General features: G+C 35.0%; 1 protein-coding gene across 1 annotated transcript; it reads left to right on the top strand.

The window, feature by feature from the left end:
- Positions 1 to 6,439: 6,439 nt before the first annotated feature.
- LOC111390414 (DEAD-box ATP-dependent RNA helicase 1-like) lies at positions 6,440 to 8,031 on the top strand. The gene is made up of 2 exons (XM_023015449.1): positions 6,440 to 7,560; positions 7,748 to 8,031. Exons 1-2 carry the CDS (start codon positions 7,348 to 7,350, stop codon positions 7,862 to 7,864), a joined length of 330 nt encoding a protein of 109 aa, XP_022871217.1. The 5' UTR covers positions 6,440 to 7,347; the 3' UTR covers positions 7,865 to 8,031.
- The last annotated feature ends 8,698 nt before the right edge of the window (positions 8,032 to 16,729 follow it).

The raw sequence follows: 16,729 nt of genomic DNA on the forward strand, positions 1-16,729 counted from the left end.
AAAATGAGTTTTTGACTTATATTGACTTAATAGTAGAGTGAAAGATATGATCGATGATTGAGATTGACACAATTTCATATCTCGTAATTGATCGGATCATATTGACGAAGGGATTATAGCTTCACGGTAAACGAACGAATTTGATTTTGTCATACCACGTGACATTTTCCGTCACATGTATTGCCCTGACACATTGCTAGATGTCAATCAGGGACGACGAGTGTGAATTGACGATAAATTAAAATGGTGTTTTAATTTATCAATTTTGATTAGATCAAAATAATATTTCATGTCGTTAGGTATCGTGGTCAGGAACCTAATGGGTCGCACGCAAAAGAGAATTAGAAGATTGCAAATTGCCAATTGGTTAATTTAACAATCGTTGGATAAATTAATTAATTGGATTTGTTATTTATATTCCCGAATTAATTAATTAGACTAATTAATTCACGGACCGGATTTAATTAATTGGATTAATTAAATATTGGACCGGACCGGGCCGAGTCCGCTTGGGTTTAAACAAATACATAGCTAGGGTTTGAGGTCCATAATATTTTCATTATTCTTGCTGGCACAAGAGAAAACCCTAGAAGTTGCAATCTTATTCTCTGTGTGAATCATCGTTGGAGGCTGGACAATTGGACAGCTATGGTGGCAAATCAAGGTTGATGGAACGAAAAGAAAAGCAAAAAGATTGCAGATCTGGAAAATGTACAATCTTATCACAATTTCTATCTAAACACAAAGGCGATTTTTAGTGGGAATCGAAAATTATTTTAAATTTCGCTGTGCATGTATATGTACGTTTAACAATTGTATGGTAGTCAAATGCATAAATCTTCTATATTCTCTCGAAATTCATTTCAAGATCTATATCATAGACACATCGAATGATCTAAATGAATATCGAAAATAGTTAAACGTACATCAAATGCGTGTATTAAAAAAGTTGACACAAAAAAATTAATCGTCCAATTATTTTTTTCTTCTCCTGGCAACCAGGAGCACTTGCACCTGGCTGTGCGGAGCAACTTAATTTTTATTTATTATTATTATTATTACTATTTTTTTAAGTATGAAATCAATTTTTTCCTTTTTTCTTAAGGGTATTGCACAAAATTTTTTTTACACGATTTAAATTGTATCCTTAAGATATTGCACAAAAATTAGTAAATGGGTAGCGTGTGGGGGTGGGGAGTTGAAAAAGGCAAAAGGCAATAAAATGAATAAAAAATTGAAAATCGGGAAAAGGCTCTCTTCCCGATTCGGGGAAGAGAGCAGTTCTGATAACTTGCATAGCCAAGTCACGAGTGGGCAACACTACCAAAGTGCGTAGACATTTTATCGCATGAGTTGACAACGTCTGCACAATTAGTAAAGCATAAGAAACAGTTTTTCCACTCTCCATAGGTGAATTTATACATAGATCACGTTCAGAGGTCCAATTTTCTCTTGTCAAACTATGACCTGCACGGCTCGTGTTACATAAAGCTACCTCTAACTTGAAAATGAATACTACTAAAATAAGGAAAGAAAGGAGGGTGACAAGGGGAAAAGGAGAAATCGGACCATTGAATGAGTAACAAATTATTCAATTAATCTAACCACAGTATAATAAGTTGTGATGGTATTAATACATCCATAATTTAATGAAATCCCCTTTCGCCAACTGCCAGAGATTTCCACTCAGCACAACAAACAAGAAAATATACGAAAAATAAAATAAATACATTGTCCAACTGCAATAGTACGATCATTGAACAAATATTACTTAGGTTCCAGAAAATGGAGGATATTAAGAGGACATTCTTCATAGAGGCTGTTGTCAATTGGATTTCACATCCATGGCAACACAGGCACACTTGTCTTTTTTTGTTCTATAGCCACCTTCATTACTTCAATCCAAATCCTTTTAAACCATTAAAAATCAAGTCGTCGTTTCTTGCACTATTTAGCTACCAACATATGAGTGCAAAGCCACACTTATGAAGGTAAACTATCATAAATAACTGCAAAGATTTCAACTTAATGTCATCACACTTGTAATCTAGTTGAACATTTCGAATTCATTAAAAAGTAAACAAATTTGCTAAATTCCACTAATGTTGTAGAATGTATAAAAAGGCGTAGATGAATAAACAGATAAAAGCAAATAAATAAAAATGAAAAGCTTCAAAATAATATATAAAAAATAATTGCAGTTCGCGTTTATCGTTACCAAATACATATTAAATAACGGTCAAATGAACCAAATAGTAAGTTGTATGTAATATATAAAGTTAGGTTTGAAATTTTAATACCTCAACTGTGTAGAAGAATTGAAATTTCTGGTCATTGCCTTTCTTTGCCTGTTGCATATGGCTGATTCTGGGTTTAATAATTTGGGAAAATTGGTTTACTGTTTTGGATGGGCTAAACATTATTTCTAGATGGGCTAAAATGGTTTTAGTCCATAAATTTCAATATCATAAAATTTAAAAACAATGAGCTTGACCAAATCGAACTTAGTCTAATCCAGTTTGAGTCCACAGTACAATGTGATTCAGTTTGGGGTGATAAATTAGTCCATCTGCTCGGACGGCCCTTGACCTAACCTAAGCCAAGGCCATTTTTACTCGTCACAGGATTGTGTGCCGCCTACTTTTTGTAGGCAACTACAGTAGCTGTTTGCAACAATTTAGAATTAAAAAAAAAAACTCGAGCTAAGTCAATTTTGTTTAGTGAAGCTCGAGGCAAGCCACGGGAATGGCCAGACTTTTGGCTTCGCTCGACTTTTTTGTGTGACAATGTCTCAGCCGCGAACTTCGTTAAACAAGATAAAGCATAATCAGGCACCCACTGTGCCAAAATCCATTTCAAATTAGAATTTTTATTATCCAGCGCTACATATTTAGGATTATGTAATAAATATGTCTTATATGCAATATAATTTCTAAATTCGTAACATAATTACTGTAAACATCTATGGCCCTATATGTTTCATTATTCATTTCAATTTGTTCAACTAGAATTACTATTTAGACACGTATAGATTTTATTTCTTATGCGATCCAAAATGAATGTAACAATTCTGAGTTTCGATTCATGTCACACTCAAGAATAGTTCGGATAAAGAAGCACAACACTGAAAAACAATAAATACCTCGATGTATCAAATTGTGCACATTTCCGCATTTGAGAAACGCTATCAAGGGGGTCTTTTATATACCAAATATCAGACCAAACTAATACTAGTCCTATAGCGTTAATTACCTTGAATAATTAAAAACACAATAATTCCGACACAGTAATCAGTGAGTAAATTAACTAGGTTATTCTATTCATTTAGTGTGAAATACAGCGACAGTACAGCACACGAACACAATGCAACAACTTAAAAAATTACGTCCGAACGCAGGTTAAGTAAATTCTTTGTTTAAAGAAGGACAATAATTGAGGTAAAGAAGAATAACGAGTAAGGTAGAGGGCCAACTGATTCGTGTATATAAAACTTGCAACTATTTTGACTCAATCATCAATAAACTGATTTACCAAAATCATTAGAAAAAGTACTTATTCTTGTATATTTTTTTACAATGGGGTACTTACCAAGTGAGTTGAAACTAACATAGAATTTTGATAATCATAGAGCGCTCTCTTTTCGTTGCAGTTTCTTTGTTGCTGTCGTTGTATCAAAGCCGTTTGTTTTTGTTTAGGGCTAATGGGTGTAAAGGTAAAAAAAAAAAAAAAAATGAAATTTTTTTTAATAGAAATAATGATCAAAGGCTAAAAGAAAATTTTGATGAGGGTGAAAAGGCATTTTGCAGCCATTACCACCATCATAGACAATGAGAAAATGCATGGATATGACCATTTGATCCAATCATATATTCACAATGGCCTTTGACCATTTAAAAAAAAGGATAAAAGTTAAAATAAAGTTTTATATCATTTGCCAAAATTACTCCTATCTTCTACAAAGACAGAAGAGAGGAAAAAAAAAAAAAGTAAAAAAAAAAAAAAAAAAAAAAAAAAAAAAAAAAAAAAAAAAAAAAAAAAAAAAGAACAAAAAAAGAGAGAACAAATTCACAGTTTTTACGGTTCGGATCATATCGAAGTTGCCATCCTCATAGCTTACCCAACGTTGACAACCACAAAACTCCGTTATTATCGTCAACAATGTTAGTTTTTTGGGATTAAGAGATTGATTTTTCATTTTGCATGTTTTGTGAATTTGTGTACTAATTGTTATTTATGATGTTATTCTTCATTATTTAGGTAGATTATTGGGTTTAGAATAGATTTCGGAAAAACTTTAACTTACAGTCAACTATGCTTTATTGACTTTCAACAGTTGGACTGGGCCAATTGCTTTTACAGTCGAACTAAGCTGAGTATTTTTATAGCTAGCCCAACCTACGGTTGACGGTCAACAAAGCACAATCGTCGAAAATGGCAAGAAATCGTCATTTTCGATAGGTTAAAGCTTTTTTTTGGGGCAAAATTCATCCTAAACCCAATAATCTACCTAAATAATGAAGAATAAACATTATAAATAACAATTTAGTATACAAATTTATAAAACATGCAAAATAAAAAATCAATCTCTTAATCCCTAAAAACTAATTTTGTTGAAGATAATAATCGAGTTTTGTGGTTGTCAGCTTTGGATAGACTGTGAGGATGAGAACTTCGATCAGATCCCAACTGTAAAGATTGTGTGAATTTTTTCCTTTTTTTGCTATTTTCGTCTCCTCTTCTATTTTTGTGGAAGATGGGGGTAATTTTGGCGAATGATATATAAAATTCTATTTAACTTTTATTCTTTTTCTCAAATGGTCAAAGGTCATTGTGGAAATATGGCTAGGTCAAATGGTCATTTCCATGTATTTCCTCGTTATCTCCAATGGTGGTAATGGCTGCAAAAGGCCTTTTGATCCTCGTCAAAACTTTCTTTTAGCTTTTGACCGTTATTTCTAATAAAACAATGTTTTCATTTTCTGTTTTACTTTTACACCAATTAGCCTTGAACAAAAACATACGGCTTTGAAACAGCGGCAAGAGCAAAGAAACAACAACGAAGAAGAAGAACGCGATTAATTGTCAAAATTCTATTTTCGTTTAAAGTCACTTGGTAAGTACCCCATTATAAAAAAATATACAAGAATAAGTACTTTTTTTCCCAATGATTTTGGTAAATTAGGTGATTGATGATTGAGTCAAGATAGTTGCAATTTATATATACACAAATCAGTTGGCCCTCTACCTTGCTCGTTCTTCTTCTTTACCTCAATTACTGTCTTTTTTAAAGAAAGAATTTTAAGTTGTCATTGTGTTCATGTGTTATACTTTTGTTGTATTTGGCATTGAAGGATAGAATAACCCGGTCAATTTACTTGTTGATTATTGGATTTGAATTATTGTGTTTTTAGTGTTCAAGGTGATTAACGCCATACTACTAATATTAGTTTGGTATGATATTTGACATGTACTCTCCCCTTTGATAGTGTTTCTGGTGCACAATTTGATACATCAGAGGTATTATTGGGTTGTGCTTCTTTATTCGAACTATTCTCGAATGCGACATGAATCGAAACTCAGAGTTATTACATTCATTTTGGATCGCATAAAAAATAAAATCTATACGTGTCTAAATAGTAATGCTAATTGAACAAATTAAAACATATAAGGCTATAGATGTTTACAGTATCATGTTACGACTTAGAGACTATATTGCATATATGAGACGTTTAATACATAATTCTAAATATGTAGTGTTAAATAATAAAAATTCTAGTTTGAAATGGAGTTTGGCTTATTGGGGTGCCTAATTATGCTTTATCTTGTTTAACGAAGTTTGCGACCAGAAGAAAATTTGGCTCGAGCTTTTTTGAATCGAGTTGAGTCGAGCCAAGCCAAAGCCTGACCGAGAATCTGTGGCTTGGCTCGAGCTTCATTAAACAAAATTGACTCGACTTGAGTTTTTTTAATTTTAAATTGTTGCAAGTAGTTGCCTATAAAAAGTAGGTAGCACACAGGCCAAAATGGCATTGGCTCGTGCTGGGTGATAGGCCGTCTGAGCAAATGGGCTAATTTAACACTCATATTCGAATCCCATTGTACTATGGACTCAAACTAGATTAGATTAAATCCGATTTGGTCTAGCCCATTTTTTATTTTATGATATTGAAATTTGTTGAAACTATTTTAGGCTATCTAAAACAGTAAACTAGTTGTCCAAATTATTAGATCTATAATCAACCATATGCAATAGGCAAAGAAACACAAGAACTACAGAAAATTCCAATTCTTCTACACAGATCAGGTATTAAAATTTCAAACTCTAACTTTATAGATTACTTGTAATTTATTATTTGGTTCTTTTGATCGTTGTTTAGTATATATTTGGTACGAATAAATGCAATCTGCAATTATTTTCTAATATATTTTTTGAAGCTTTTCATTTTGATTTATTTGCTTTTATCTGTTTATGCATTTGCCTTTTTATATATTCCACAACATTAGTGGAATTGAGATCTCAGAGGGAGAGCTCAGTGGTCAGAACTTGGATTTGTTCCCCAATGGTCATCAGTTCGAGTTCTTTCAGGGCCACTGAGGTGAGTACTGACTATAAATTTCATGGCCTCGTGGGATTAGTCGAGTTGCGAGCCTAGATAGCCATGGTTATCAAAAAACAAAATTAGTGGAATTGAGCAAATTTGTTTACTTGTTAATGATTTTGAAAAGTTCAACTAGATTACAAGTATGGTCATATTAAGTTGAGATCTATGTAGTTATTTATGATATTTTACCTTCATATGTGTGGCTTTGCACGCATATGATGGTAGCTAAATAGTTGAAAAAATAATAGCTTGCTTTTTAATGGTTTAAGGGGATTTGGATTGAAGTAATGGAGGTGGCTACAGAACAAAAGACAAGTGTTCCAGTGTTGCCATGGATGAGAAATTCAATTGATATTAGCCTCTACGAAGATTTTTCGCTTAATTTCCTCCCCTTTTTTGGACCCAAAGTAATATATGTTCAACGATGGTACTATGTGCAATCGGACAATGTATTTATTTTATTTTCCCTATATTTTTTTGTTTGTTGTCCAATTTCTCTTTCTCCCCTATCACCCTCCTTTCTTTTCTTATTTTAATTGTATTCATTTTTGAGTGATACTACTTGTACCTAATTTTGTGCACATAAGGGTGTCCATATACACATGAAATGGCCGGGTAGGGCCATCGAACATTTTATTCAAGTGGGCCTCACCTCATGTGAGGGTGGTGGACACCTTTATGTACACAAAATTATGTACAAGTAAATTTATCCTTCATTTTCAGGTTAGATGCAGCTTTATGTAACATGGGTATTACTTCACTCTTTCTTGTGCAAGTTGCAATCTGGCAGGAGACAATTGGAACTGGTTCTTTTGAATATGATCTTTGTATAAATTCACCTATGGGGAGTGGAAAAACTCTTGCTTATGCTTTACTAATTGTGCAAACGTTGTCAACTCGTACGATAAAATGTCTCCATGCTTTGGTAGTATTGTCCACTCATGACTTGCCTATGCAGGTTATATATTTATCTCTATAAATTCACTGCACATTTATGGCTTTTTATTTCAATCATTGTTCTGGAATATAATCGTTATATTTTCCAGACCATACTTTTGTCTGTACTTTCTTGTAAGTCTAACCTTTTTTATGGCAGACTTTCTCTTTATACTAAATCACATTAGCTTTGATGGTGTTTTTTTTAGGTCAAGAAAGTCTTTGCTTCCCTAGCTCCTGCAGTGGACTTGTCTGTGGGTTTGACTGTTGGTCAGTCTTCAATGATCGATGAAATTTTAGTGCTCATCAAGAAAGCTAAACCATAGGCCGATATCTGTTTTGACTCAAGAAGATTTCTTTTTGGGCTTGAGAAGTTTAGTGGACATACTGGTAGCAACACCAGAAAGGCTAATGGACAATATTTACAATATGACAAATCGAACTTGACAATCTTTGTTATCTTGTAAGCAGGAGATTGACTTTATGACGTGAACCCGTGTAGCATGAACACTATTGAACCCACAACTAGATTGATACGGATCCCAAGAATGCCAAAGAATCATCGATTTTGGATTAAACTCGCAAATAATGAATTAAGTAACTAAATGTATATTAAAATAACGACTTCTTAATTACACGGTATACGAATCTTATCCAAAGATTGTGAACACCATAAGAAATTGATTTCCTTGGTAAGTTCGATTTGTTCAAAGAACAAGAATTTTGGAAACAAACTTCCCTCACAATTAATTTCTTAATAATCAGCGTTTTGGAATACAAAGAATGAAATAAAATCCTATTTATATGAATCTTTAAAACCTAATTTTAAATGGCAACATGTCCAGCATATTGAAAGAAATATGGAAAGATTATAATTCTAAACCAATTAGGAAACTAGCGAAAAATTAAAAACTTGGTGTCCGAATTGGTCTATGCGACTGCTAGGCACAAATGGGTGCGATCGCATAGAAAAAGCTGCCTCCGCCCCTTGCTTCCCTGTAAGGTCCTGTGCAACTGCATGCCAGGAACCACTATGCGGTTTGATTGTGGCTCCAAGTTTGGCCTTGTGAATCAATTGGCTCCCATCCATTTCGGCCTTCGTCCCCAACACCAATCTTGATCTTTGGCATATTACCTTCAACATTGCATACTCTATGGCTCGAACCATTAATTGTGTGGCTTTGGCTTCTTCCAATCAATTATCAAATCTTCGATAATTGGTGGTGCATCCCGGGTTATATCATCCCCTTCCTCTTTGAAAGGATTTGTCCTTGAATATGGAACTTCAAGATCTCCATTGTATGTATTGCCTTTCAACCCTTGTAATGCCATGGAATGGACCATCTCCTCTTAGGTGTAGCTTTGATCTCCTTTGCAACCGGTCACGCCCTTTCATCGATTCTTCCAAGCCCAATCTCTAGGTTTGAATGTTTTATGTCTCTCCCATTTAATATCTTGGAACAAGCTTGGCTTCTTTTCCGGCCTTCCACCTACTAGCACATTATCCAACCCTTGCTTGGAATTTTGAGATGCCACAATGTCATGATAGTGTGTTTCTCCTTCAATGCTCATAAAATTCTCCAATGGCAAAGCATCAATCGAATATTCAAATGGCGATATCCCTTTTAGAAAGTCCTTAAGCAACAAGTTCGCACATTCCTACATCAAAGATATATTTAAACTAGGGAGGGACTTGTTACTCCTAACCAGCTCACTCTCAAGCTCACTTTACACTTTTCTCTCCGCTCAAAAAGCTCTCATTCTTTTCTCTCACGTGGCTCTACTCAATTTTTCTCACACTTAGCCACCTTTCCGTTTTCTCTTGAGCTCTCTTTTTGTCTATCTTTGCCTTTTCTCTCGTTCTCGCCCCTCAATCTTATTTGATCTTGAAGAATGAAACTTCTTTTATTTTTCAATGATTTTTACAAATCTAATACAACCTATTTATGTTACAAAGCATGGAATAAAAAAGAAAGACTACAATTTGTTAAATAAGGAAATAAATCATCTAACCAATAATCCTATAACAATCCTATCAATTACAATATTCTCTGTGTATTTCCATAACTCGTTTTCTACACTCCCCCTCAAGTTGAACCGCAGATGTTAATCATGTTCAACTTGCAACTGAAGGTATCAAAAACTTGTTTTGGTAGTCCTTTAGTGAAGATATCCGCAATTTCCTCTTTCGTAGGGACATATGTCATACAGATAATTCTATCTTCAACTTTCTCTTTGATAAAATGTCTGTCCACTTCTACATGTTTAGTTCTATCATGTGTTACTGGATTGAGATAAATATTGATGGCTGTTTTGTTATCACAATAGAGTTTGATTGGAAGTTCAACTTTGACGATTAGTTCTTCTAAGAGTTTCTTTATCCATAGTCCTTCACTTATTCCTTGTGTAATAGCTCTAAATTCAGCTTCAACATTACTTCTCGCCACTACATTCTGTTTCTTACTTCTCCAAGTTACCAAATTTTCCCAGACTACAGTAGCCAGTAGTAGATCTTCTGTCTTCCGTTGATCCAGCCCAATCTGCGTCTGTGAATATCTCTACTACCTATCTTTTATTTTTTTCGAAGAACAATCCTTTTTGGGGATTGCCTTTTAGATATCTCAATATTTTGTACACAGCCTCCAGGTGAGCTTCTTTGGGAGAGTGCATATGCTGACTTACCATGCTGTCTGCGAAGGTGATGTCAGGTCTAGTATGTGATAGGTAGATTAACTTCCCAACAAGTCTTTGGTATCTGTCTGTTTCCATTGAGTTACCGAAGTCTTTTGTTATTTTTCCAACCTCAATAGGTATGTTGCTTGGTTTGCATCCTAGCATCACAGTTTCAGTTAATAGATCGAGAATATATTTTCTTTGAGAAACACTAATACATTTCTTTGATCGTGCAATCTCCATTCCTAAGAAGTATTGCATCTGTCCTAGGTCCTTCACTTCGAATTCGGTGGCTAAGTATTTCTTTAGTCTTTCCATTTCTGCTGTGTTGCCCCTAGTTAAGATGATATCATCAACAATTAGAATTGTTTTTGCCCCATCTTTACACTGTCGGAAGAACATGGTATGATTTGATTGCCATTGCTGATATCCTTGATTTTTAATACTTTTGCAAATCTATCGAACCATGCTCTTGGTGATTGTTTGAGACCATATAGAGATTTCTTGAGTCTACACATTTGTTTTTCTTCATTTCCTTTGTTGAACCTTGGTGGTATTGTCATGAACACTTCTTCTAGCTCTCTATTCAGGAATGCATTCTTGATGTTCAGCTGTTGAAGTGACCAATCTAAATTAACGGCTAATGACAACAAAACTCTGACTGTATTTAGTTTTGCCGCTGGTGCAAATGTTTCTGTGTAGTCAATCCCATAAGTTTGAGTATATCCTTTGACGACCGACGAGCTTTGTAGCGCTCTATAGTCCCATCAGCTTTGTATTTCACATTAAACACCCATTTGCATCTCACAGTTTTCTTTCCTTTCGATAAGTTTACCATTTCCCGTGTTCCATTCTTATTTAAAGCTCTCATTTCCTCCATTATTGCCTCTCTCCATTTGGGTGATTCCAAGGCCTCTGATTTTTATTTTTTTGGGATTTCTGTTTCATCCAAGTTAGCTGTAAAAGCACGAAACCCTGTAGATAGAGTTTTATAAGACTTGAGTTTTGAAATAGGATGGAGAGTACATGACCGAGTTTGTTTCCTGAGAGCAATAGGTAAATCGTTTGGAGATTCATTGGAGGGGTTCTCATTAGGTCCTATCATCGGTTCTGACTCTCTTGGTGCCTGAGGTGTGAGATTTTCCTTGTACTTCAATTTAGGCTTCCTTGAGTAAACTAGCACCTTCTTATCATTTTGTTTTCCAACATCTCCCCTTAAGTTGCAGTTGCCTTCTGTATATGGCACATTAGAAGGTGAGGTATGTGTTGGTTCAGAAGGAAAAAAGGTTAAAGTTTAAGAATTTCCGATCCAAGAACCGATCTTCACTCTGATTCTCCCCCTTAAGGGAAGGTTTTTGGAAGTAGGGTGTTCTTTTGAAGAAGGTGATATCTAGGCTGACAAACACCTTTTTTGTGGATGGGTCACATCATTTGTAGCCCTTTTGAGTGTGTGAGTAGCTAATGAATACACATTTGATTGCACATGGTTTAAGTTTGTTTCGATGATGGGAGTGAATATGTACGAAGGTAGTGCTTCCAAACACTCTTAGAGGTAGGTTTGAACTGAGGCGAGAAGTAGGATAGTACTTTTGAAATTTTTGTATGGGTGAGTTGAAAGAGAGAGTACGACTAGGCATTCGATTGATGAGATATGAGGATGTTAGAATGGCATCTCCCTAGAATGTTTTTGGCATGTTTGTAGTAAACATTAAAGTATGAGCAACTTCAAGTAGGTGTCTATTTTTTCGTTCAGCAATCTCATTTTGTTGGGGAGTGTTGACACATGAACTTTGGTGGACTATTCCGTGTCTTTTCAAGTAGTCTTGCAAAGTGGTGTTGAAATATTATGTGCTATTGTCAGTACGTAAAATTTGAAGTTGTGTTTGAATCATAGAATGAAAATTTATGAATACTGTGCGAACATCAAAATTTTCTTTTAGTAGATAGACCCAACATGCTCGAGTGTGGTGGTCGATGAATGTGACAAACCATTTTGTGTGGGTAGGATTGGGATCACGAGAAGGTCCCCATAAGTCACTGTGAATTATGGCAAATGACTTAGATGGTTTATATGTGGAATTTGGAAAATTTGTTCGTTGATGCTTTGCAAATTCACAACTTTCACATTGAAGCTTAAATGATGTTTTATTCAAGAAAAGAGAAGGAAGTACATGCTTCAAGTATTATAGACTAGGATGACTCATTCTATAGTGCCATAACAGAATTTCCCTATCTCTAGAAACAGATGTGGAATTACAACTTGAAAATTGACCTAGCTTACTCATATAAGCTTCTTCGAAATAGTAAAGTCCTTCACACTCTTTAGCATTGTCAATCGTCTTCCCCGATGAAAGGCTCTGAGAGACACAATATGATGGAAAAAATTTAGCTGAGCAATAAGAATTTTTTGTAAGTTAACTAACAGATAATAAGTTACTTGACAAATTTAGGGCATGAAGGACTAATTCTAGTGTTAAAGATTCAGAGATTTTAATACTCAATTTTTCTGCAACAGATGGGAGTGAGCCGTCTGCAATTTTACTTTAATGTTTCCAGCACATGTAGAGTATAAAGAGAATAAGTGATATGAGTCTGTCATATGATCGGACGCACTCGAATCAATAACTATGGGGTTTTGTGTCGTGAAGTATTTAAGGCTTTCAAAAAATTACCTTTGTGAGCTAAATAATTAGATGAACCTTTTGAGGAAGATTAGCTGGATGTCTGAGTTAAATGTCCCGCTTGGAGTGGGATTAATGTCTGTCTCGGCTTGGTATCGTCGGCCCCTTGTGTTTTGCTTTGGTTTCCAGTCCACTGGTTTCCCGTGAATATCCCAACAAGTGTCTTCTTTGTGCCCCGATTTGCGACAATGTTTATACCACGGTCGTCCTCGCTGCTGTTTTTGGTTGGGTTGCCCGGCTATCCCCTTAGATGACAAGCCCAATGCTCCTTGTCCATTTTTAATTGCTGGTCCAAAATTTGTTTCACTTTCTGGCCCACTTTTTATTTCATTTCCAAGCCCAAAAAATGCTGGCCCAGTTCCTTTTAACCCTCCTGTTCCTGGGCTAAAATTAGCCGGCCCATTTTCTCTAAAGAATGGTGGCCCAAGATGTGATTTCAAGGCCGATACTTCATTATTCAGTCCAAAAAATTCCTTCAACATGACCTACCACCGTGATTCTTCTCGCCGGACCTCCGTTAACACCTCACAAGTGGAAGGTAGTGGTCGTCGACCTAGAACCCTACCCATGACATCGTCGAGTTCTCGATTTAGCCCAGCCAAGAACTCGAACATTCTTTCATTCTCGACCTTTTTCTTGTACCGTGCATTGTCATTTGAACACTCCCGTTCTTCCTCCAAGCTAAGGTCGAGTTCCTACCATGGGGGTGCCATCTCCATGTAGTATTCAGTAACATCCCTTGATTCTTCCTTAGTTTGCCACAAACGGGTTTTAATTTTGAAGAATTGTGATGTGTCCTCGGCGTCGGAGTATGTTTCCTTCACGGCATGCCACACGTCTTTGGTTGTTGGAAGGAACAGGTAAGTCTTCCCTATAGAATGCTTCATGGATTTACGAGCCAATCTATCACCATTGAATTCTCAGATATCCACTTCTGCAGACTCACAGCATCGATCGGTCTTTTTGTATCACCGGTAAGGTAACCCAATTTCCCTTTCCCGTGGATGACCAGTTTTATAGATTGGGCCCATTCTCGAAAATCTCTCTCGTTTAGTTTTTCTACTGTGAGTTGGAATGAGGAATTTTCGAGATTATTGGATCCAATAGAAGGGTTGGTCTCTGCTTCAGGACGAGAAGTTTCAGAGGTCATTGATTCTTGGCCGTTGACGGGAAATTCAGCAATTGGTGTACTAGGTTAGGATAACCTAGGTTCTGATACCATGAAGAATGAAACTTATTTTATTTTTCAATGATTATTACAAATCTAATACAACCTATTTATATTACGAAGCATGGAATAAAAAAGGAAGACTGCAATTTGTTAAATAAGGAAATAAATCGTCTAACCAATAATCGTATAAATCATCTAATCAATTACAACATTCTCTGTGTCTTTTCATAACCGGTTTTCTACAGATCTTCATACACTTGCTGTGGTGTCAAAGGTACAAGTATAATGGATTTTCCGTCCTTTTTAAAATTGTACCTATTTCTAAACTCATCATGCTTTACCCTTCGATCATATTGCCACGGCCTACCAACAAAATATGTCCCGCGTGCATTGGCACAACATCACACAACACCCCATCCTTATATCGCCTAATCGAAAGATTCACCAATACTCATTTAGTCATCTTAGCCTCTCCATGATCATCCAACCATCGTAGTTTATAAGGCTTAGGGCATTTAATTGTATTCAAGCCCAACTTCTCAATTATTGTGGTACTAGCAATATTAGTACAGCAACCCCCATCAATTATTAACACACATATCTTGTTCTCAAAGTGGCATCTGGTATGGAAGATGTTCTCTCGCTGCTGTTCTTCTTCATCCACCTTGACTTGTATGTTGAGTACACACATCACCACAAGCACTTCACCTTCCATTGCATGCTCTACTATTTCACCACCACTAACATCCTCTAGTTCGGGCATCCCATGTCCATCGCCGTCACTCACGATTTCTCCATTAGCACTCAAGATCAGTGCTCTCTTGTTAGGACACTAAGAAGCATGCTTGATATATATTATTTCATTTTATGCTACTCAATTGTTTTATTAACCAATTTTACTGCATAATCTCATTAAAATCTCTATATTACTATATACGAAATTTTCCTCTTTGGAACCATAAATTGAAAATTTCAAGAGGCAAAGAAAATGGTGATATTAACTCCATATGTTAAATATATGGAGATCCAAATTTAAACAGCAAATGATTATTACATAGCAATTAACATTACAATTGGGACACTCGTAATCATCAATTGTTGAAGAGAGATTGCAGTAAGGTCTTCGTTGTTATGCAATTCGAAATTTGATTCATCGGAATTATATTTTGTACCTCTCTTTTGTAAAGATTACATGTAATTGTATCAATTTCTAACATATTCTAACTAATACGACACAAAATAAGTCACTTTATTTCTGTTTTTGTAAACCAATTTATTGACAGTTTAGTATTGAATGCGGATTTTGTCAAGTTTAACGAGTTTCATTTTGTCCAGAATTCCTTTGCTATAAATTTTAATTATAAAAACTTATATTACCATTTGAAATTAAACTAACACGAGCATATGAATTCTATAATGTCTACAACTTTTTCATTCTGTTGCACCTGGAACTATGAATTGAATTTGTATGACCATCCGACTTATATAAATAAATGAAGCTTAATATATATGTAATATAGTTGACGTTACCCATCTCTGAATAACTTATGGTATTCATCAATTGAAAAATTTAGTATTTCACTACTTATTTACTATGGTGATGTGCTGTATTGGTTTACACATGATTAAAAATGTAGTCATGATTGTTGTTTTTTTCATAATTACCAACTCTTGTAACACCAATCCTTACGAATTCATATATGTGATTGTGTTTGTATTCCATTTATGATATACCTTCTACCCTTTGTCTTGTTGGATCTATATTTCTGTGTTTTATTCTATTTATGATATATCTTCTACCTTCTGTCTCGTTGTAGTAGTGGACTAGTGAATATCTTAATATCGTGCAAACCAAGAACATTTGGACTGCTCATACCAGTTAGACGAACGAAATAAAAATCTAGAACCGTTTAATTGAAGTATGGATGTCGATTTCTTGGCACGATTTCTTATAGAAAATAAGATTTTGATATGAATAAAGCTACAAATTTGATAAATTTCTTTTATCAATTCAAGATGATGGGTGATTTTAGGATTTTTTTTTTAGTAAATAGAAAGATTGATTGGGATTTTCTTTTGGCAAGTTAAAGCAAATAATTGGGGATGTATTTGATGGAGTGATTGAGGTCAATGAGTATACTAATTGATGAGAGGGGTATTTTTTTCGGTTATCATTTTTACTATAAAAATTGCAATATTTTTAATATAAATGTCCATTTATGGTGTACCTACTACCTTTTGTCTTGTTGGATCTTTATACCTATGTTTTATTCTATTTATAATACACCTTCTACGTTCTGTCTTATTGCAGTAATAGACTAGTGAATATCTTCATATCGTGCAAATCATGAACATTTGGATTGCTCAAACCAGTTGGATGCAAGTGTCTTCACCTCTATTATAGAATTCATGAGATACAACACAAAACGCAAGTTACGCAACCCTAATGTCATCCATCTCCCTCTCACTCTCTCTTACTCGTCACCTCTCATATTTTCTGGCCAAATTGCCATCATCGATCATCTGTTTTCAATTGCTGACGCTGGTCAATGATTGTCCACTGTCAAGGTCGCCGGAAAGTCCTCAACCTTCTTGGATATATTTTTAATTTTTTCTTTATGCATTTTCTTTCATGTTTTGATTCTTTATTTATCACCTCTTTCCTT

The sequence above is a fragment of the Olea europaea genome, unplaced genomic scaffold (genome assembly GCF_002742605.1).
Source record: "Olea europaea var. sylvestris unplaced genomic scaffold, O_europaea_v1 scaffold680, whole genome shotgun sequence".
In the NCBI taxonomy this organism is placed as follows: Eukaryota; Viridiplantae; Streptophyta; class Magnoliopsida; order Lamiales; family Oleaceae; genus Olea; species Olea europaea.

What these genes read in the sequence shown, in the direction of transcription:
- LOC111390414 (XM_023015449.1), top strand. Translation starts at nt 7,348, where the DNA reads ATGGGTATTACTTCACTCTTTCTTGTGCAAGTTGCAATCTGGCAGGAG. An exon ending in CTCATGACTTGCCTATGCAG is followed by an intron (nt 7,561 to 7,747) that starts GTTATATATTTA and finishes TGTTTTTTTTAG; the next exon opens with GTCAAGAAAGTCTTTGCTTC.